The 24,126-nt window shown below is 38.8% G+C and overlaps 2 protein-coding genes and 1 pseudogene across 4 annotated transcripts; 2 read left to right on the forward strand and 1 right to left on the reverse strand.

Moving 5' to 3' along the window:
- The first annotated feature begins 592 nt into the window (after positions 1 to 592).
- LOC131315783 (crocetin glucosyltransferase, chloroplastic-like) lies at positions 593 to 2,428 on the forward strand (annotated as a pseudogene).
- A 2,383-nt stretch (positions 2,429 to 4,811) lies between these two features.
- LOC131315785 (protein TIC 22-like, chloroplastic) lies at positions 4,812 to 16,044 on the reverse strand. Of its 3 annotated transcripts, none has more exons than XM_058344976.1 (8): positions 15,313 to 16,044; positions 14,500 to 14,574; positions 13,739 to 13,795; positions 12,172 to 12,231; positions 12,005 to 12,085; positions 11,888 to 11,923; positions 11,057 to 11,137; positions 4,812 to 5,059 (listed from the first exon to the last, which is right to left on the reverse strand). In XM_058344976.1, exons 1-7 carry the CDS (start codon positions 15,844 to 15,846, stop codon positions 11,057 to 11,059), a joined length of 924 nt encoding a protein of 307 aa, XP_058200959.1. In that variant the 5' UTR covers positions 15,847 to 16,044; the 3' UTR covers positions 4,812 to 5,059. The 3 variants fall into 3 exon arrangements, with proteins under 3 accessions (XP_058200959.1, XP_058200958.1, XP_058200957.1); XM_058344975.1 differs by lacking the exon at positions 4,812 to 5,059 and adding an exon at positions 7,874 to 8,664; XM_058344974.1 differs by lacking the exon at positions 4,812 to 5,059 and adding an exon at positions 10,848 to 10,980.
- On the forward strand, positions 8,108 to 9,613 carry LOC131315784 (crocetin glucosyltransferase, chloroplastic-like). Its single transcript, XM_058344973.1, has one exon. It carries the CDS (start codon positions 8,120 to 8,122, stop codon positions 9,476 to 9,478), a length of 1,359 nt encoding a protein of 452 aa, XP_058200956.1. The 5' UTR covers positions 8,108 to 8,119; the 3' UTR covers positions 9,479 to 9,613.
- Positions 16,045 to 24,126: the final 8,082 nt, after the last annotated feature.

Consider the following 24,126-nt stretch of genomic DNA (forward strand, 5'->3'; position numbering starts at 1 on the left):
TAATATTAGAGTCACAAGAGAGTACTCAAACCAGGAAAGGGACATCATGAAGGCCCTCTTACGTACAAGACAAGAATCAAATCATTGAGAGCCGAGAGTTTACAATTTACATCAGGACAATAAATACAGCTCATGACATACATCAGCAAAATCTATCCAGCTAAGGCCCCATTCCGCTAAGGAAAATAAGCACTTACTTTTTAAATAATCAAGTATTTTTTGAATTAAAGATAATGTATTATGAGAGAATGACCTGCCTCGTAATGTATTTAAAAAATATGAACCTTAGCAGAATGGGACCTAATTTTCTATTTGATCGTTAACTTTTTTTCCTACCGTAAAACTTACTAAAATATCTATAAATGTGGTATATACACCTCACATTATACCAAAAAACATAATATTAGAGTTAATTTTCTATTCGTAATTGTAGAATCATTGATTTGTTTGTCTTTCGGCCAAGACAGTAGAATGTTAGTGGAGGTTAGAAATTTAGATAGTACAACAAGAGCTGAACTTTGTGAAAAATACTCGAACTCATGATCTCTCTATCTCGACGACAACAACAACAACAACAAAAGAGTGGTAAATCAAGCAAGATAAGCATGGCATTCTACAATATTAGAGTTACTGATAGTGTACTCAAACCATGAAAGGGACGGTCATGAAGGCCCTTTCACAATACTTACAAGTAACAAGTCATTTTCTAGCGACATCTCATACTATGCATCAGGACAATAAATACGCCTCATCTCGTGAGCTTTCATGCTCTGTCAGGCCACAACTATCTACATTTCCAAACTAGTTCTTTTGCTTTTGGATCTAGCCACCACCCTCCCTCCCTCAGCCCCTCAAACCAATGGATCCTTGTGTTCGACTCTTGCTGGTAACGTTTCCAGGACAACCGCAAATCAACCCCGGCCTCCAATTTGCCAAGCGCCTCCTCAAAATGGGGGTCGACGTCACTTACGCAACAGCCTTTTCCGCCCTCAATCGCATGACCAGAAGCACGACTACTCCACCAGGTTTGACGTTTTTCGGCTTCTCTGACGGCCACGACGGCGGGTGGGGAATGGACAATTTCGACCAGTACATGGAAGAGCTAAAGAGACACGGATCAGAGGCTGTAGCAAAACTCATCAAATCACAGGCTGAAACAGGCCAGCCTTTCTTCCATGTGGTTTATACCACATTTGTCCCTTGGGCAGGCAAGGTTGCACATGATCTTCACGTGCCGTCCACTTTCCTCTGGATTCAACCAGCCACCATCTTGGATATTTACTTTTATTACTTGAATAGTTGAATGGCTATGGGGATTCCATTGGGGACAACATGAATGACCCCTCATGGTCAGTTGAATTACCCGGATTACCACCAGTAACCGGCAGTGACCTTCCCTCTTTTTTGCTTGCTTCAAACACCTATAATTTTGCACTCAAGTTACTAAAAGAGCATTTTGATGTGCTTGATGCCCAAAACAATCCGAAAGTACTAGTAAACTCCTTCGACGCTTTGGAGTCTGGAGCCCTCAGAGCAATCGAGAAGCTAAACTTGGTTGCTATTGGACCGTTAATCCCGTCGGCTTTCTTGGATGGAAAGGATCCTTCAGACAATTCTTTTGGAGGAGATCTCTTCGAAGATTCGAAAACCTATATCAAATGGTTGGATTCAAAGCCTAGTGAATCTGTTATTTATGCAGCCTTTGGAAGCTATTCTCCAATAGCGAAGCAACAGATAGACGAGATAGCACACGGGCTGCTTGCTTGTGGAAGGCCGTTTTTGTGGGTGGTGAGAGCCACTGAAGACGAGAAGCTGAGTTCTAAAGAGAAATTGGAACAAGAAGGAATGATAGTTCCGTGGTGTTCTCAAGTGGAGGTTTTGTCACACCCATCGATTGGGTGTTTCCTGTCTCATTGCGGGTGGAATTCTTCTTTGGAGAGCTTGGTTTCCGGGGTTCCGGTTGTGGCTTTTCCGCAGTGGTCGGACCAAGTTACGAACGCAAAGCTGATTGAAGATGTTTGGAAGACTGGAACAAGAGTGAAATCGAATCTAGATCACTTAGTCGAGAGTGATGAGATTAAAAGGTGCATAGAAATGGTGATGGGCGGGGATGAAATGAGGACGAATGTTAAGAAGTGGAAGGAATTGGGAAGGGAAGCCGGTAAAGAAGGTGGATCATCGGATAAGAATCTCAAGATTTTTGTTGATGAGGCCAAGGCTAATAAAGTAGAATGAACTGGTCTATTTGATTGATAGGGGTTTGTGGTAGAATGATGCTTCCTTTTCGATTGGTTGGTTTGGATTTTCTCCCTCGTCACCACTGTCCTTGGGCAAGTGACATCTTGTTGTAATCCATCTTTGTTGTTTTCTTGAGAGGTTTTATGATGTTAATTTGTACGAGAAATAAGTGAAATATTCTTTCGCACTAGTTCCTATTTTAACCGATCATCTTAGCAAACGTACATGTGCAAAAATTGTACATTTCGAATAAGATTTCAGCATGCTGATGTGGTATTCAACCAATAAAGAATCAGTAATTTAGTAGAGATAGGAGTACCGTGACACACGACTTATCTATACACCACGTTCGGGTCATGTTAATCAAATTCACAAGCGGAGGAATTGCCTCGCTAGATATTGCAACTTCGAAAAAGCTATCAATCACAACTAGCTAACTGGCTCTTGGGCGATGTAAGAGAAACAATGAAACACACATCAAGCTAAAACACAATATATAAAAGAGTAAATTTTCGTGGCCGTCCCTCTAGTTCTACGGTTGTCTCAATTTCATTCATCTAGTTTTAATTGTCTCAATTTCGTCCCTATAGTTTGTTTTACGTTCCAAATTGGTAAAATCGTTAACACCGTTAATGAAACTAATAGAAAAAATGTGATTAAAAAATTAAGTGCTCCAATTTTCAATCCGGTTGAACCGGTGTAAAGATCTTATTTTTCTGATCATTTTATCTTAAATGGTCATAATGAATTTTTGGCTCTAAGGCCTTTCAATGAGCACCCTAAGAGAGCCCTGAAACTAAAGAACGAGTCTTCGGGTGCTTGTTAAAAGGCCTTAGAGCCAAAAATTCATTACGACCATCTAGGATAAAATGATCAAAAAAATAAAATCTTCGTACCGGTTCAATCGGATTGAAAATTGGAACACTTAATTTTTTAATCATATTTTTTCCGTTAGTTTTATTAACGGTGTTAACGATTTTTACCAATTTGGAACGTAAAACAAACTACAGAGACGAAATTAAGACAATTGAAACTAGATGGACGAAATTAAGACAACCGTAAAACTAGAGGGACGACTACGAAAATTTACCCAATATAAAAATAAAAAATAAAAATAGGGTAAAACTTGTGGTAGAGTATTTGGCAAGACAACTTGTCCTAACAATCCTGGAAAACTTGAAACGCATGACGAATCTAAAATCCTGATCTTCCTTTATTGATTGTTTTTTCCAGAGGCAGAGGAGGTGTTAGGTTGAAATCCAACGCAGCCAGTGACGGACAGAGAGGGTGAGGGCAGGGATACGTCATCCCCAACCTTTCGATTTTCTTGTAATCTCGTATATTTCTTATGTATATGAAGAACTGTAAATGAATACCATTGAGCTGTTCGAGACTCAACTCGGAAAAGACTCGTTTGAGTTTGATTTGTCCACTAAATAAACTGAATCTGAACCTTAATTTTAGGCTCGTTTCATAAATAAGCCAAACATGAATGTAGTAGTATTCAGCTCGATTAGACTCGCGAACCTGAAATATATGTATATCATGAGGATTTTATATAGTTATATAATGAAAATTTTAAAACTTGTACAAGTCTAAACGTTTCCAATTATTAAAAATTTACTCCCTCCGTCCCAATTGAATGGTCCTTTTTGGGAGTTTGTGCCATTTTTCAATTGATTATATTTTATAATTTATAATGTTCTATGTGATTTCGAAAACTTTTTATAAAAAACTAATCGAGATCTATCAAATAAGATCCATATTCGATATGAAATTCATTACAAATTTAAAGATATAGCAAGTTTTTTAGCCGATTAGATTAGAACGAGGGACAATTAAATCCGGATGGAGAGAGTACGTATATATATGCTTTTATCATTTTATAATTATTATATGAATGTGATGCCCCAAAAAAAAAAAAATATATGAACGTATTTATGTACATACTAAAAATATTATTTGTTACTTTAGACCTTTATGAGAGCATGAGAGCTTAAATATATGATATAATTGAGTCGTTAAGGCTCACGAACAAGCTCGAGTTCAACCCAAACCTAGGCAAGCTCAGTTCGAGTTCGGCTCGTCATAATTTTTATTGAGTTCGGCTCGAGCTCGAGTTTGCTAAAAAGCTTAATGAACAAATCTGAACGAGCTTGAGTTTACAATCTGATATCTTAACCAGAAAAAAAAAAGCGTGTGGGCACTTTAGAAATTATTACTCCCTCCGTCCCTTTTTAAGTGTTATGCTTCGTAACTCCAACTTATTAAAAAGACATCATCATTACACCGTCCACATCAATTTTTTTCTCCACTTTCCCTATTTACCCATCATCATTACACTTTTTACTCACTAACTTTTCAAAATAAAATCTACTTTTAGGGACAAAATAGACAATACACCAACTTTTACCCCCCTAACTTTACAAAATGGACACTTAATAAGGGACAGCCCAAAATGGAATACTGGACACAAAAAAAGGGGACGGAGGGAGTAATAAGTTTACTTTAACCCCTTCAATACTGAACTCTTTTAGCCAAATTTTATTTTAAAAAAGACTGAACTTTTCTGCGATAATTTACTCAACCTCAAATAATTACATTCGGCCTCCCCCTTCATCAAATTCATGTTTCCGCCACCAAACGCAACACCATCTCCGGCAATAATTTCTTTGCCTTAACCAGCTAAAGCCGAAGTTCTATTTGATGCCAATACCCTGCCTTGAAGAGAGCATAAGTACGAAGAATAAGTAGAAGAACAAGTGGAGTATAAGAACTCTGAACTAGGCATGGCATACACGCTACTCACAAACCCAGATCCCTGTCATTACGTTCATGAGAGAATCAGACCTAAGAAGCGTTTTTTCAAGCCAAAACTGGCCAGATTAAAACATGCGATTTTAACCAGAACTAGAATGTGCATGCACCCAAATGACTGACATCAACAAACACTAAAAGAAAGTTCACCCATGTCGCGTTTGGAAGCTATGCTTTTACAACGAAGCAACAAATTAAATGGTTACTTGTTCACTCAAACCTATTAGACTCGTATCTTTGCGCACAACAATATCTAATGTCAGTTACTGTCTTCCCTCCTTGTAGCGTTACTACCCAAAATTATCATATCCGCTCTCTTAACTACTGCATTTACAAAAAAAAATATCCCAAAAAAATTGCTATAGGTAAAACGATTTCTCAAGACATCGAACATTTTGACATCAAAATATATATCGAGAGCCACACACCCATGTGAGAGTATGTCTCATAATTTTACCACATTTAATATGTCTCATAATCTTACTTCATCAGAAAAAAAAAAAAAAAAACCCGAGTTATGTTATGGGATTACAAAATTAAGTACCACCATTCGTAACTGTCCGAATACTTTCGCACCAACTTAAAGAACTAAGAAGGTTCAGAAACTTATGCAAGGAAATGCTCATGGGCAGAGATATTTTTGTCAACGTAGATGGAAAAAATAACGAAAATATGGACTGATTTGACTCTTAGTATAGTAAGTTTCAGAGGGTCCGGTCTATGCACATGACAAGTTGATGTTGCATTACAATACAACATGTTATTGATACATGGTCGTATCAGTGAATTCTCGATATTTAATATTTTTATTCGTAAAAACCTGTTCTATAAAAGTTAGAAGAACCAATGTAAACTTTCCACTGTCTCCCTATCTTTTCCTGCTAGTTATGAAAGGATTCACTGCCCTCCTTCAGTATAAGATTGGTCAATGCCCTGATTTTGTGTTTCATCCAAGATGCAGAGCTTTAAACATCAACCACCTGATTTTTGCTGATGATCTCTTTGTTCTTTGTGGGGCTGAAGCAAAAACATTTCAATTGGTGGCAGATACGTTGAATGATTACCAATTATTCTCTGGTCTTGGCCCTAATTTGCAGAGAAGTACCATTTTTTTTCTCAGGAGTCGTTGACTTATCCAAAGCTTATCTCAGTACTTTATTAGCTATCCCTGTGGGAGCATTACCTGTGAAGTATTTGGGGGTACCTCTTATTTCTACAAGACTCAAAGCTGATGATTGTGCTCAGTTGAAAGAGAAGATCCTTAGCAGAATCTAGTCTTGGTCGCATTAAACCTCGTCTTACGGAGGCAGGGCTCAATTGGTCTAGTATGTTCTCTTCAGCATCCATTTGGTCTCGAATTTTTTTTCTTCCTCAATGAGTTTTGCGTGACAATGAGAGAATGTTGAGAGCCTTTCTTTGGTCTAGTCCTGAAAAGGTTGGGAGGTTTGGGATTTAGACTTCTCAAAGACTGGAATAGAGCTTCCAAGTTAAGACATTTATGGGCCCTGTGTTTAAAGGATGATATGTTATGGATAAAATGGATTCACACCTACATTATTAAAGATCAAAGCTTGTGGAGAGTTAAAATTCCTAATGAGGCTTCTTGGACCATTAGGAAGATTTTTAATCTTAGAGATCTAGCTCGACCTTAAATACTCCATTCCAGATGGATCCTCTACTTTTCTTTGGATTGATAAGTGGTATGCATTATGATCTTCATATCAAAAATTTGGTAATGCAGTGGCAGTCAACGGAGGGGGATTTTTGCTCACCAAAGTGTCTACCATTATACATCAAGATACTTTGAAATGGCCTAGACCTTGGAGTATGGCCACAAGGGAAATTGATGCACATACTCCCCCTACTTCGATCCCTAACATTGCTACTCCTGATTCGGTTAGGTGGATCTTAACTAAGGAAATTGATGCACATACTCCCCCTACTTTAATTCTGGTTGGCAGGCCTTGAGGGCTTCTTTTCCTAAGGTTCCATGGGCGAAAAGTGTTTGGTTTCCCCACCATGTACCTCGTTGGGCCTTCATAGAGTGGGTTGCTTTTATAGGCCATCTTTCTACAAAGGACAGATTACTTAGCTGGGGATGGAGATTGATGTTGATTGTGTCCTTTGCCTCGGTGCCATGGAGTCCCATGAACACCTATTTTTTGAATGTCCATTTTTGAAGGAGGGAAAATGGTCTTAAACAAGAATCAAATCGCAACAACCGTTTTGGGCTGTCTCGATCCCTATTAGAATCTACAAGCTCTCTTTGGCAGCTTCTATTTATTGGATTTGGCATGAAAGGAATACCAGAGTATACCAAGGTAAAGCTCTCCCTGCTCCTTTCTTGGGCTCTCACATTATTAGTGAAGTTTGGACATGCCTATGCTCTTGGAGAGGCCTCAAGTACTGATGGGAATCGTTTGCTGACTAATGTTTGGAGCTTAAACTCGATGATTTTAAATACCGAGCTCACTATTTTGTCTAGCTTCGTTATTTTCTATTAGTAGGTGCTTCGTTTCTCGTTGATTTCCTTGTTAAGGCGCCTTGTTGGTAGCCATTTCAGAGTTTGTATTGGAAAACTCTATATATTCTTTTTATTTGATCTATAGAGTGATTAATTTACCCCAAAAATTATGTAAACTTTCCAGAAGTATCTCGTGAACAAAAAATTTATATTCTAATAGACTCTGCACGAATGCAAACCATGGTTCCGCAGCTGAAAGTCCTTTAGTTATTTGGAAAAATAACACAAATTTTTTAAAATGAAACAAGTAAACCATAGGACAGAAGATGTAAACATTTACCCAAACTTTCTCACACAAGTCAAACCAAGAAAGCGTACTCAAACCATGAAAGGACGTCACGAAGGCCCTTTTAAAATACTCAAAAGTAACAACTCATTTTCTAGCGACAGCTCATAATATGCTTCAGGACAATAAATAAATACACCTCATCGCGTGGGCTTTCATACTCCGTCCGGCCACAGGTCAACTATCTAATACCCAAACTAGTTCTTCAGCTTTTGGATCTAGCCACCACCCTCCCTACCTCAGCACCCAAACCAATGGACTCCTGTGTTCGAATACTGCTTGTAACGCTTCCAGCGCAACCGCAAATCAATCCCGGCCTCCAATTTGCCAAGCGCCTCATCAAAATGGGCATTGACGTCACTTACGCAACAACGTTTTCCGCCGTCAATCGCATGACCAGAAGCACGACTACTCCACCAGGCTTGAACTTTTTCGGCTTCTCTGATGGCAGCTGGGGAATGGACAAACTCGACCAGTACATGGAAGAGCTAAAGGGACGCGGATCAGAGGCTGTAGCAAAACTCATCACATCTCAAGCTGAAGGAGGCCAGCCTTTCATGCATGTGGTTTACACCCCATTTGTCCATTGGGCAGGCCAGGTTGCACATGATCTTCGTGTGCCATCCACTTTCGTTTGGATTCAACCAGCCACCATCCTGGATATTTACTACTATTACTTGAATGGTTATGGGGATTCCATTAGGAATAACATGAATGACCCATCATGGTCAGTTGAATTACCAGGACTACCACCGGTAGCCGGCAGTGATCTTCCCTCTTATTTGTTGGCTTCAAACACCTATAATTTTGCACTTCAATCAGTAAAAGAGCATTTTGAGGTGCTTGATGCCCAAAACAATCCAAAAGTACTCGTAAACTCCTTCAATGCTTTGGAGTCTGGAGCCCTAAGAGCAATCGAGAAACTAAACTTGGTTGCTATTGGACCGTTAATCCCGTCGGCTTTCTTGGACGGAAATGATCCGTCAGACAATTCTTTTGGAGGAGATCTCTTTGACGATTCAAGAGAATATATCAAATGGTTGGATTCAGAGCCTAGCGACTCTGTTATTTATGCAGCCTTCGGAAGCTATTCTCCAATAGCCAAGCAACAGATGGAGGAGATAGCACACGGGCTGCTTGCTTGTGGAAGGCCATTTTTGTGGGTGGTAAGAGCCACTGAAGACGAGAAGCTGAGTTGTAAAGAGAAATTGGAACAACAAGGAATGATAGTGCCGTGGTGTTCTCAAGTGGAGGTTTTGTCACACCCATCAATTGGGTGTTTCTTATCTCATTGCGGGTGGAATTCTTCTATGGAGAGCTTGGTTTCCGGGGTTCCCGTTGTGGCTTTTCCGCAGTGGGCGGACCAAGTTACGAATGCAAAGCTTATTGAAGATGCATGGAAGACTGGAACAAGAGTGAAACCAAATCTAGATCACTTAGTCAAGAGTGATGAGATTAAAAGGTGCATAGAAATGGTGATGGGAGGGGACGAAATGAGGATGAATGCTAAGAAGTGGAAGGATTTGGCAAGGGAAGCTGGTAAAGAAGGTGGATCATCGGACAAGAATCTGAAGACTTTTGTTGATGAGATCAAGGCTAGTAAAGTTGAATGAACTGTTCTTTGAAACTGGTCTATTTGATTGATAGGGGTTGGTTCATAACTCATCTTCGTCGTTTTCTTGAGAGGTTGCATTATGTCAATTTGTATGAGCAATAAGTGAAGTATTCTTCCGCAGGTCCTCTCTTAACCCTTCTCTATTGTTCTTTCCTTCATCTTACCAAACATCTATTTGCAAAGATTGCACACTTGGAATAAGATTTCAGCATGCTGTCATGGTATCCGAACAACAAGAATTCATAGATAGGTCCGTGACACGTGACAAGCATTCGCATTGTAATAAGCAAATGGATGCGAATAAGCAAATTTAACAACAATGCTAAAAAAACACCCCACATTGTAATAACCAAAGTTACAAGTCTTTTAGTAAAGAACCAAATTCCATCCATTCCATAACCAAACTTAACAACTTTTACCAATAACCAAAACTCAATAACCAAACTCAACAATTAAACTTAAAACTCAAAAACTCAAAAACACTCCATATTAGAATCGTCTCATCGAGACGAATAATTTGGTGTGATCGAGTGCGTGATTAAAACTCGTTTACGATTGGACAAATATGCATTGTGTATTGTGGGGGTTTTTTTGGTTAGGGATACAAAAATAACCAATGTGGAGATAGAGGTTGTTAAGTTTGATTATGGACTACATGGATAATCAAATGCTGACGTGACACATTTTGATTATTGATTTTGATTAGTACCATTGCGGATGCTCTTATCCATGCGTCAAGTTCGGGTCATGTTAATTAAACACAAGCGAAAGAATTGCCTCATTATTTGCTCCAACATAGAAAAAGCTATTAAACACAACTGGCTGACTGGCTCTTGGGTGAACGGAGAGGAACACGGAAACACACACCAAACTAAAACTTGAAAAAGGTAAAACTTGTGGTATTTGGCAAGACAACTGGTCTTAACAATTCTAGAAAATTTCAATCACATGAATAATCTAAAAGACTAATCCTTCTTTGTTAATTTTTTATCACCTAAGTACATTCTAAAATTGCAATATTACATGCCTATATCAACCCTATTATAACACAATTCTAGTATCATTATGAAATATCATCACTAGCATTAGTGTAAGTTGCTTCAAATTGAAAAATCACACTTGATTGTACTATTCTATTTTCTAAGAAGATGAAACTCCAGAATGCACTTTTCATGGCAAGCAAAGAAGCATAAGCTTTCAGGAAACATTTTCCAGAGGCAGAGCAATTAGGTTGAAATCCAACGCAACCAGCGATGGACAGAGAGGGTGAGGGCTGGGATACGGCAACGCCAACCTTTTCGAGCCAAAATTGGCCCAATTAAAACGTGATTTTAATCAGAACTAGAAATTACATGCACCCAAATGACTAGCATCAACAAACATTGAAAGCAATTCTGTCTATGCCACTGTATGATTATAGTAATTGCATTTTGCTAGACCCATAGACAGTTGCAGAAATAAGAATCTCATACTTCCTTTGGCTTGTCTCTTTTACAAGTCCTGTATTCATGATATAAGCTATAACTGGGAAGAAAGGTAAAGAACTACTCCTATATTGGTCAAGGAATGCACCTACCTATTCTTGGGGCGGATTAGTTGAAACATCAAAGCCAGGAGGAATGAAAACCACATCATCCCAGGTCGACGAAGTATTGTCCTGCAATGTAAGAAGTTATTTTTGCAGAGCATTTCACGAATTTTCTAATTGATTGGCAAATAACTAGGGAGAAAAGACCATTTACAAGGGCAGGACCTGTTATCGAGTATATTCAAAGGGTAGATTGGGTAAAGAAAGTCTATGCCGTAATTGCTCCATGTGCCTGCTATCAAACTCCAACCAACATTCTCATTCTACAATGCTAGGTAACCCCAGCTTTTCAGTTACTCCAAGAGGACATGAAAAATAAAAATATCCATAGCAATAAAAGGACACGAAATATTTCCAAATTCATTTTCTAGACTCCACGGTCTCCACCTTCTCGGCAGTCAAACCAGGGCTTTGGTTTGTCTACTACAGACCACTATGTCGATTGCACCGGTGCAATCCACAGATTCTGGATTAGTTGGCCTACCCCGAGTTCCACCATGATGATCCAATCTGGTCACTTATGCAGATCATACATGACAAGTTTGTGGACAATCGGACAATGGGAGGTACATTATTTGCATTTGTCAAAAAATATATGGTCATTCAGTTCTTCAAAGACAAATGGGATGAAATCATGCACCTCCTGGATCAATCTGCCATTTTTCTCATGCATGATCTACACACAGGCACTTAATAAGAGATTGAATCATTGAAAAGGGACCCGGTGAAATCAAGGTCACGGACTAGCAGGTGAGGCTTGCAGAGAAACTTACTCCTTAAACAAGCTACAAGGAAGAACTACGGATAAAAGCTCCTCACCTTCATCCCTTGTATTATGTCCTCGAGTACAGCGACCTACAAGATTGGAAGGAGAGGGAAAAAATGTTTAGCGAAACTAAAGTTCTACCAAACCAAGGGGACCACAAAAGAGTTTACCTGAATATTGCCCTCTCTGAAGGCAGGATTCAATTGCTTCTGTTGGCGAGAAGCTCTCGATAACGAATTTTCCAGGTCCTCCTAGATAATTCATCAACAATTAAAGAATAGAAATGATCCAAAACATAAGCATAACATTATGTCAAGATGGCCATCTTCTTACTAACCTTCCTGAAAAAAACAGGCCGGTATTTCTTATCTTGGCTCCTCAGGATCAAGTTCTCTGACTGTACATCAAAGAAGGTTGGAAAGCTTCAAACCATAGGCCTACTACTTTGTCCACAAAATTACTCACAGTAAAAACATCGCACAATTAAAAATGAACTGGAGCCATATCATACTTTCGGACCAAAATACTCAACACAGCAATTCTCGATCCTGAACTCTTAGGCCTCATGCTAAGGGGCAGGTCACCCAAGAGGATCAAGTGTTTGTGGGAGAACTTTCAAAGTCGAGCGATTGACATGAAAAGAAACACAGGTGTGAGGAGATTATTAGAGGTTGGACCAGATGTGGTTCAGGCTAAGATATAGTCAAAGTTGAAACCCACTCAAGTTATTTAGAATTAGGTAATCAGTGTTCTAAAACAAGGAATTAATCGGTGATTAATCAATGGCGGGGCCTATCCGATTAGGTTCGACTAACGATTAATCGCCGATTACTAATTAATATGCACCGATTAATCGCTGATTAATCCGATTAATCACTCGAAGGTGGTTGACCACCCGACTAGTGCCTAGCGACTTTTAGAACATTGACCCTGATCACAAAAGACTTAAGCAAACAAAGTCTTAACTCTGAAGACTAGAAGGAAAACTTGTCTCATTGCACATGTTGAATGATGCCCCCTAAATGATTACCTAATATTAAACTTTCTAATTATCAGCTCCAATCATCGTAGCCTCGTAGGTTACTCTCTGCCATAATACTATCAACATGAACAAGTACAAGAAGGGCCTTTTTACATTCTTTTATCTTCGCTTGTCCAGCGAACCCGAGAGATTAAACATGTGCATAATCAGAAGATAAAGCTAATAAGGGTAAGTTTACGCCTTGTTCACTTCACTACTCTACCCAAAAAATCTTTCTCAACTCAATCATTACTCTCATTTCTCTCTTTGACTTTTCAATCATTACTCTCATTTCTCAATCTCCCTCTCCACTTTTCACCTCTCTCTCCAGTCATTATTCTCATTTCTCTCTCCACTCATTATCCAAAAATACTACTCAAATCACAAACCAAACGATGCATTAGTATCATCTTGCATGAATCTTAGGCCACCTTTACTATTATTCACTTCACTATAGTCTCGAATTGGAACATAAATATAAGTTCTCAGGATATACATTTCAATTATACAATTTGGTTACTTCCATAATTGAAACAAATGGAAATATATAGCCTCTCAGCATACTCTAGGCTGAAACTTTTTCCGTAAATGATAACAAAATGATAAACTCTATAGCGTCAGTGAACAAACACTACCACACAGTTTTTCAACAAAAATAGTGAAAAAACAGAAACCTTTTTCTCGCTGAGACATAGTAACTGTGATAAAATTATGTTTCTCTTTCTCCAGAAATTTTCGATTCATTATGTTGCAAATGCCTCGTCCCTTACAAACCATCAAACTGGATAGGTTCGTATATCATAACGCATGTACATGAAGTACACATAAGGCTATTTACTAGGCTTTTAATAGTTTTCGAAACAAAAAACTAATACAAGAGAACCTGAAAAACAGGCACCCCGGGGAAACTCTCATCCGCAAAACCAGCCTTTTGCCTCTCCTACATAGAAAAAACGAAACAAAAATCAAATAGAATATTATCATAACTCCAGCTGTAAAAATTACAGGTGAACAGTTCATCAGAAGCATGATTTCTGCAATCTGCATGGCCCATTGCAATAACAAACATCATTTCTTCTGGCTGAAGAGAATTATAATAGAGAGAGAAAGCAAAGAAGCTGGAAAGTTTATAATCTCAGGCATTCCATATTCCTAAATTATTCTGATTCAATCTTCCAAGAAAACTAGTGTCTGCCTATTTGTTTCAGACTTTCAGACAATATTTGTACATCCCTATCCATTCAAAATAAGTGAAAGGATATTGTACAACAAATAATAAAATTATCCAGATTAAGAAGAGAAAGAAGAAGCAAATAAAGGGCAGCAAGTTTAGCTTGGAGACACAACCTCTCTCTAGTGACACTCCTGATGTTATGGCATCTATATACCGCATTTAACAATTCAAAAAAGGAAACCACAAAGCTCAAACATTAAAGTAATCTCCAAAATCAATTCAAACACTCTCCTAAAGACTTTACCCAATGTGTACCAAAATCTTAAACTATCAATGCTTATTGCAGCTATACAAGAGCACCATCAGTACTTGCGCTAAGAGACTTTGCGTAGAAGTGCAAAATTAACTTATGTTTCCTAACTTCCACACAAGAAAACAAAAGCAGAAACTAACATTTCCAAATAACTGACCTTGAGAGCATTCGCGATTTGGGACAGCTCCGGTATCAACCTAAATGCCACACCTTCAAGTTTAAGCTGCAAAACCTGCAATACCAAAAACTAGTTAGACGACTCCTACAAGTGACTAGATCCAATGTTTACCAGTCAGTAATTCAGTAAATGAACGTATCACACCCATAAATCCAGAAACCCAACCAACCTCATATTATAACTTCTTCATATACAGGGCTATTTGATTGGCCAGAGTATACATGGCATTGTAATAAAAATACCAAGGGATTGCATTCTCAAAATCCCAACCCCTTCCCCATGTTCTATCTCCACCCTGCCTCTCTTGCTCTCTGTCTCTCTCTCAATAAATCCGAAAACAAGAAAAATTCTAGGAAATTAGATTTGGAAGAGAGGCTCAATTAGAGGTGTCAAACGGACCGGGCTGCACGAGCACAACACGACACATTTAAATGTGGCACAACACGACACGTAAATGTGGCATGGCACGACAGGGGCACAGCATGGTTCTAGACTAAATTCTTAGTTGGTACACAAATTTGCTTCCTGTCGGAACTCGGTTGGAGATAGGCCGGCACCGGCACGGCACAATATGATTTTACGATTATGTAAACTGGCCAGCACGGCACAATTTAAAAAGGGCACGACACATCACGGCACCATTAAGTAAACGGGCTGGCGCGGCACGGCACAACGAATCTAAATGGGCCGCCCGGCAAGGCACAGCCCGTTTGACACCTCTAGGCTCAATACATTTGTGGAGATCACTATTCCGACCAAAATTAAACATTGCCTAAATGGCTACTCACAAACCTTGTTCAGAGGCACAGCAACCACTTTCGAGCCTCTCCGCATCGCGGGGTCCATGGACTTCATCTGATCAAGAAGAGCCTCAGCATCTTTTTCCTTGAAACAAAACAACCCAATTGATTTCCCCGTACTCAAACCTGAAACCAGCACGAATTCCTCCGAGGCGTTGCCGAGGGCGTACACGTGGACCCCGGTCAACCGCTCTTCCACCGCCTCGTTCCCCAGTGCCAGGGCACTACCAGCACCGCGCCTTTCAGCGGCCGAAGCCGGGTTTTTCTGGGCCAGGATCGAAAACCCGGCTTCGATTGCGTGTTTGGCGTGCTGGTGGAGGTTGGAGAGGGTGGAATCGAGGTGGGTTTTGAGGAGAGAAGGGTTAGGGTTTAAAAAAGGGATGTTGAAGGGTTTGTGGTGGTGGTGGTGGTGGTGGCGGAGGAAGGCGGAGCATTGGGTTTGGAGGTGGGTTAGGGCTTGTCGGAGGAGTAGATTTGGGGATTGAGGGGAGGGGGACTCGTGGTGTTCGGGTTTCAAGAAATTCATTTTGGTATCGTTTTGGGGTTTTCTTTTCTGGGTTTTAGAGTTCAGAAAGAATGAGAACTGGACCCGAAACGGTGGCGTGAGTTTATGCAATCGCCCCTTTTGATTTATATTTGGGAATGGTCATTTGGCCAACTTTTGCAATGAGACTATCTCTAATCCTAAATGCAAAATTGTTGTTATCTCTGATGCGGTTCTGCGCCATCTTGAGAGTTGAGGAGAATCTAACGATCACTGGTGCCGAATTTTATTGTCAGTATAGGTAGAATTTTGATGCCCGTATTTAAGATTTAGACATTAATTATCTCTTTGCGTTTATTGAATAATCCTTTAGAGTTTCGGCTTTGGTTGTAACTCCTTATCTTTGTTTTTGGATGAAAATCTTAGTAAATGCCGGATGAAGTTTAATGTATGCAACTTGTGCTTCTGTTAAAAAAAATTAAAAAATGTGACCACCTCATAATTTCAAAGAAAATTACTTGCCCTCCATAGTTTTATCAAGCGATTTTATGGACACAATTTTAAAATACAACTCCGGATATAATTATATCAAGAATAGTTGGATGCATGTGCATCCACGATTCCACGTATATCTAACAATTTCCGGACACAATTCCTCTAGAGTTGTGTTCGAGTGGTGTTTTTTAGACTATCATTTTCATCGGTCTATAATTTTCGATACTATAATTTGCGGATTTCTTCTCAAGTTCAAAAATTTGGAGGGGTGTGTGTGTGTGTGTGTGTGTGTGTGTGTGGGGGGGGGGGGGGGGGGGGGGGGGGGGGTTGGGGAAGGAGCGGGCTGCTGGGCCCAATTTTTGGGCCCACTCCGAGCTCACTCCGATAATCGAAATCGTTCACTTAGTAGAACTCGTCGAGTAGAACAACCATGAAAAAAATCAGCTTAATTGGATATCATTAAGTGCCTGATCGGAACCTTTTTATGTTGAAGAGAATGGATCTGAAACACTGGATCAAATCCACTGTAACCCATGGACAGAGAGTTATATGTGCTCTGATCAGGCACTTAAAGATATCTAATTAAGCTGATTTTTTGCATGGTTGTTCTACTCGACGAGCTCTACAAAGTGAACGATTCCGATCATCGGAGCGAGACCAGAGTGGGCTCAGAATCGGGCACAGCAGCCCCCGCTTCCCCAAAAAATTTGGGGTTTTGGTAAAGCTTGTGGTCCTCAAGTACTCCGGCAAAACATTAACTTGATCGAACATCAATAAATACTATTAGTATGCGAATGAATCATGCTTTGGCTGGTAAAAAATTGAAGATGTCAGCTTATTTTTTGGTTTGCTGTCCATTAGGAAAAAAAGAAAATTCGACTTATCTATGCACTTTTTAATATTGAACCAAACTAATTTTTCCAAGATGTTCAGGATGGTTAATTTGCTGTACGATATTATAAGATGAAAGGTTTGAAATATTGTAAATTCCGGACAAGATTCATTATTGAGAGCAAGAGGTAGTATGAAGAGATCTCTCAGTAATTTCAGCTAAACCGCATTTTGGGACCTTGGGGATGGCAATCATCGGGGCGTTTCATTTAGGGTTCATTTCAGTTGTATCCTCGATACTTATCCTAGTTTTTTTACTTCGTCCTTCAATTTTTAATCGCGTATATTTCGTCTTTGAACAACTATATACTTTGAACCTTTTAGCCCCAACAATTGACGAATACCGGCTCTCATGATGTGCAAGGGAGTTCAACTAGTAAAATCTGTACGAAATCGGAAATATTTCAGTAACACAATTTAGGAACTCGTGTGTTCAAATTTCTTCATGACATCTTCATCACAATAAACTTTTCACACGCTTTACAGCTTTAACAATCACCCGGGGACAGTTTTCATCTATCATTTGGAAGTAAGCGACGCAGTAAAAGTAACTAAATACTTGGGGAGTGAAACTATAGCGTGCAGAGACGATAAGAATTTACGGGAAGGGTTGGTCTAGGGTCACGTCCCGAGCACATTCTGATTCGTGCGTAATTGTTTGAGATTCTTTGTAAGTGATAGGTGGTATCACCATTGCACTCACTGTTCGACTGAAAGGATCCCGTTATGAATATATATCATGTATCTTTCTGTAATATGTCAAAAATAACATCAGTATTTTCTGTCTCTGTTTTCTATCACCCATGAAGGAAATTCTCCCCAGTTTTCTGTGCTTAGAAGTTAGAAGATATCACTTGGCTTTTAGAAGTTGTTATTTGGGTTCTATCTTGAATATTTTTGCAGGAATACAATGGCATACAAAAACTCTGAAGGCGTTCCATCCTATTTCCTGCGATTACAGAACTTTACAATGATAAATTGATCAATTTGCATCTATAAATGCGATGCTAGTACGGTCATTTGAATTAGCAATTAAATTTTCATTCTCAAGTTCAAAATCTTTTCATGTCACAGTATTATTCACATGATCATATTACGGCCTGTACATGTTTTTGTATCTTTCCTATCATCTTCTTCCCTAGAAAGGGCCTTGCTCTCCCTGATTAAGATCACAGATATCACATTCTGGCCAGTGACCAAACTACTTTTCAGTTATCTGCCAAGTAGGCCTGTCAATGGGCCAGATCCGATCCGGATCCGATAAGACTCAAATCCGATCCGAAAAATCCGGATCCGATCCGAAAATCCGAATCCGATCCGAAAACTTTTTTACTTCAAAAATTTTAGCAAAAAACAAAATTATATTTTTCAAAAAAATACAATTTTTTTTCAAAAAAAAATATTTTCCGAAATTTTTTTTTAAAAACATTAAAATAAAAAGTAAAAAATAAAAATACAACTTCTTAAACATTTTTTTTTCAAAATAAAAAATTTACTGTTTTTTAAAAAAAATTAAAAAAATAAAGTTCGAATTCGGATCGATAACGGATTTAATCCGATCCGATTCGTATTTAGATTACCGGATTCGAATTATCGGATCGACGTTATCGGATTTGGATCCGGATCGAATCCGGTCCATTGACAGGCTTACTGCCAAGACTCCCTTCACCCATCGTCTATGGTCTACTTCCATCAAACTTTTAGAAATCAGTTCTATTTCTTCTGACAATATCTGTTATTACTTCTTTTATCCACTATAATCCATACCTAGAGAGGTTTGAGATGACATGATCTTAATTAGAACTTCACGCGCTTTTGCTGTTTCCTGCCTGCCTGTTATATACAATCGAAAATATGAGTTTAATTAGAAGTTCAACACTGATGCAATGTCTTCCTTCTGAAAGAATGTCACAAGGCTGTGGCTGGATATTCGATTTGCGAGTGAATTGTGGAGGGAAAAGAAAAAGTCTGGAAACACAACCAACTATATCCAAACTGTTCCTATTTTTACGTCTTCATCAAAACTTTCTCCCACAAATCTAAGATTCAAACACAGTCCAATAGCATTTGTCGCAACACATGGCAATAAACTCTCACACGTGCCGATCAAAAAAAATAAACTTTCACATGTTTCTATACACTTTCCGTGGTTTCTAACACAGCTTTCGAAACTTGGCCATAGCCCAATAGACAGTGGTAAACATTTTACATGCTGTTGTATCATTGCGAATTCTAGAATGGAATGCTAGCACCGAAACAAAACATAGGTTTGCCCAAAAAGAGGTTTATTAGACGTCAAACTCTATGTGCACTCTAGGCAGGTCGCAATAAGTTGTTGGTCAAAAGTTCAGACTAATCGCATTTCATTACCATCTTGCCCGTCGACACCACACAAAGCATAAGATATACAATATCTTGGGGGCCGGCGTGCTGTTGACTGTTGTTATCTATACTACTTCTTTTAAATGTACGAAAATGTTTCCTACACTTTATCTTCCAAAAATACCCTTTCAAAACACCTAGAATAACTAACCCTCAGCCTTTAAACAAAAACTAAGGTCATCCACAGTGATATAATCAAAAAAGGATAATCAAAAGTTGACACATCAGCTTTTGATTATTCACTTAAGAGGTTTCTAAGCTTAACAATGTTAAGCTTCATTATGGTCACTTCTAGTCAATAATCAAAATATGGGGTCCACTACAATTTCACTCTCTATCCCCCTCCATTTTCCGTCATTCACTTCCCTCCATTTACGTTTTTTATGGGTTAAAATATATCGATTCCCTCTCTTAATTTTGGGGAAAAAAACCGGTGACTTCCTTCCCTCCTATTATGAATTTTTTTTTTGGTGGTGGTGGTGGTGGTGGTGTGTGTGTGTGTGGGGGGGGGGGGGGGGGGTTAAACAGGAAAGAAGAGTGAAACACCTTAATCCGGCGACGATGAGTTGAATTATAGATGATCGAAAGATATGAGTTTCACTTCTGAAGGAAAAGAAAGAGAAATAGTTTGTGGGTGAAGTGAAGAGGACATAGAGTAGGCGAAGAAACTTAGCTACATAAAATTTTTATTCTTCAATTTTATTTTTTTTACCAAAAAAAAAAAAAGTAGGCGAAGAAGAGAAAAAGAAAATACCAGTTGAAACACGTGTGTATACAAATTTTGAAATTAGTTAACTTATGTGATGTATGATTCACAAATTTTGATTATTGAAAAAGGTTGCTAGTTTTGGTTATCCAAAGCCTAAAATTTGATTATTTCTAAGAATGTTGCTAAGTTTGATTATACCATTGTGAGCGATCTTTTACAACAACATTGTTAACTTTAAAAACAATTGGCATTTAATTATACCACTGTGGATGGCCTAACCCTGCCAAATTCCGTTCAAAGCTTCAACTGTTGCAATGTTTCCAAACGACACTAAAATGACAAACGAAGCAACTCCCATCTCACGCGCAGTCGCGCCTCCAAATCCCAAACCCATAGCACAACGGTTACATCAGTCACCAAATGCAACATTAAATGCACTGGCTTCTCCAAAGGGACTTCTACGGATGACCCTCTCCCGACGTTGCACACCGCACAATGGCAGCACACAGCGGCTCCTTTGGTGCGCGCAATCTCTTCCGGCCAGTGTTCTACCAATTTGAAATGGTAAGTATTCCTAAAACGTGTTAATCTAATGCTGGGTTTTGGATATTGTGGGTCATGTGGCTCACGCCAAATAGTTATTGCACTGTGTTTGATGAATTGCTGCTATGGCCATTGATTATAATCCAAACAAGTTTGCAAAGAGAAATCAATCAAAGAGAAAGAGGACCTAACAGTAGATGTTATAGGTTAATTTGTTTCGGTGGACACCAAGTCATCTATCTGACTTTGCAAATCCATCAAAGACTATGTGTGCCCATATAAGTCTTGTTTGCCTTTTGAGTTGAGAGCTTTATTGAGTAACCAATTTGACATGCAAAATTTGATTGGATTATTATAAACCTTTAATTTGTAGGAGGACATAAGAGATTTTGTGTTTTGCTTGCGTTTTTCCCTTGAATTCTACACTTAAAATTTTCCAACAGTTCGTAGCATTTTTGGACACTAAATCCATAGACTGTTTTGAATTGAATAAAAATCGAAGTCGAAAAACAGAAAGTTCGGCAAAAAAACAAAAAGTTAGTCCATAAAGGTGTAAACGGATCTCTGACTTTGGGGTTCCCCTTCATGTCGTCCTCAAACTTAACATTGGTAGGTTGGACGTAGAAGTGTTGAACTTGATGAAACCACGCTAAAATGCTTAGCTTTCATTTAAGGAAGATTGTTCATTGTAACCAAGCATTTGGAATGCATTAAGGAGTTCGTGAAACTTAAAGATTAAGGATGCGATTTATCTCGTGAAAATGAACAAAGATATATCAGTGGGCAAATATCTGCTTTGCATCTGCAGCGCCTTCGTCATCACTATGGAAACCATGGAACCACGATTTTCTGATTCAACGTCACTTCAAATTGGTATGATATCCATATTCTCCAAAACAACCGGAAAAGTTTGAATATGGTCATGGAACTGATACTTTTTCACTGTGAACAAGAAGATCAAGTAGATGATTTCGGTGATGATGACTTGGCAACTGATTGTTCAAACCAGTACATGGGGATGAATTTTGGATGCTAATAATGATGAGTTGGAAGTGGAGAACGATATAGATAATAGAAATCAAGTTTTTGGAGATGAACCGATGAACTCGTGATTGGCGAGACAAGTCCCTCAATTGAGAATATGGCTTTTTGGTTTGGTGGCTGAGAATGGAGTGAATGGGGGGTGGATAACCATGGAAAATCAAATTCCAATACAAAGCAGTTAGAGGAACTGGGGGACCCCATTGATTACCCAAAATTGTGTTGGGCTGGGTTCAAGCAAATAATTCAATTGCAGATTTATAAATTAAATGGTGGTATCCATAAATCGTGTTATTGGTTAGAGGTACAGATGTTGCAACCAAAGTGGGTAAGATTCTGAGCATTGGGTATGAGGATAGAGACTATATTTAGGGCAACAAATTCGATGCTTAAAATCCAATACGCTCTGGCAATCCATTCCACTAGAAGCAATTTAAGTTATATTTTCTGCTGAGTGTTAATGGTCTCTGTCTGAATCGTTTTGGAAAGAATTTGTTTAATGCAAATGTAAGAGCAGTGGCTGTAGAGAAACTAGCGTGGATTGGAATTACCCATTCAAAAGTACTTAAAGTAGAGTTCGTTTTTCCGGCTTGAAGGTGTCAAAGACAAAGGATTCCATCGAGACATATCTTACAAAATTGAAACTTTACCAGCAGGTGCCTTAAAGGTGTCAAAAACATGAGGATCAGAGGTTTTAGTGTTGAGACATGTCACTTATTGGACAAGGTTCAGGAGAAATTGGTATTATGCCATCACTTATGGTAGCTATTTGAAGTTAATGTATCTGCCTTTTCAATAAGTTGGGAGGATCATAGTGGATCTAGAAGAGGGGTTGCTGGTTTGCCGCCTTGGTTCAAGTCGCATGATTCATTAAAGAATTAGCTAGCAAGTTAGTTTGGTTGCGTAAGGAAAATAAATGCGCAAATGGTTATATTCCCATATATTTTCCTTCCCCTTGATATATTTCCAGATCCATACTTCTGTTTCACTATAGACAAGCATTGGTGTGTGAATATGTACACTATGCCTATATGATGGGGTAAGTGGTGTGTGTATTTTTTAGGTATGAAATATTTTCCCTATGGCAAGAAGAATAATTACTCAAATTTGTTTTTGGCTTTTGAATTGTTAACATTTAGTTATGAATGGCATATTTGTACGGTGATTATACTTATGAAGACAACGCGAATAATTTTAGATGGTACCATGTTGGAATGGAAGCCATACCTGTAGGTTTATTGAATTCAAATTGACACTTTTTAAGTAAATATCTTAGAACAACTTCGTCACAATTATCAGAATTTAAAGCTCATAAAAAAAAAAAATTCCTTTTGACTGCTCCACGTGCAAAGCACGTGCACATTACTAGTAAATTGAAATAGGCTAACAGCTGTTAATGCGTTTGAAAAATTTTAGGCCTCTATTCTTGCCTCCGAGAGGTCTCCAAGGGAGGAGAAGGTGACCAATAGCCACCATAGTCAAATCTGTGGGGCCCAGATTGATGGTGATAAATGATAATTGATGAGAGTTCCCAGTTCTTCTCAAACTCCGTGTAGTCCCTTTCAACAGCTACAACATCTTGAAAACTAGACAAAAAGTGGATAGGAATTCTGCAAATTGTTCCCTTCAGTCATCATCCCTATTGTAAAATATGAAAAGAAGTTTTATTGAATTCGATATCACTATACAATGAGCTCTTCTATTTATAGAGGAGAGAGAGCCTAATTAAGGAAGGAAATCATACCAATTAACTATGAAAGAAAATCATCATAGTTAAAATCAAATCTCAATCTTAATATCACGATATATATGATCATGATATTATTTATTATATCCATTTATTCTAACATCCCCCCTCAAACTCAAGTATGTCTACCAACTTGAGTTTGAAAAAGCGCAGAGAAACAAGAAGTAATCAAGTCAGGCCAAGTGAAACCAGGAGCAGACAAGCCAAGCCAAGCCAAGAAATCAGGAGTAGCGCTAGGAAGAAAACCAGGAGAAACCAAGAAAATCCGAAAAACAAAGAAGCCAGTAATTGAAAAGCCACGAGCGTTGGTGGAGAAGAGGCATGGTGGGTGCAGGCAACTGAAAAGCGTGAAAGAGATTGGCAAAGTAATTAACTAAGTGCCCGGCGGACGTCAGTAAGGCTTAGGTAGCCCGCCATGAACGAATATCTACAGGGCCTAGATCTTATAGCTCTAATATCATGTAAAATATGAAGAGAAGTTTTATTGAATTCGATATCACTATACAATGAGCTC

This window comes from Rhododendron vialii, chromosome 2a, assembly GCF_030253575.1.
Source record: "Rhododendron vialii isolate Sample 1 chromosome 2a, ASM3025357v1".
Lineage (NCBI taxonomy): Eukaryota > Viridiplantae > Streptophyta > Magnoliopsida > Ericales > Ericaceae > Rhododendron > Rhododendron vialii.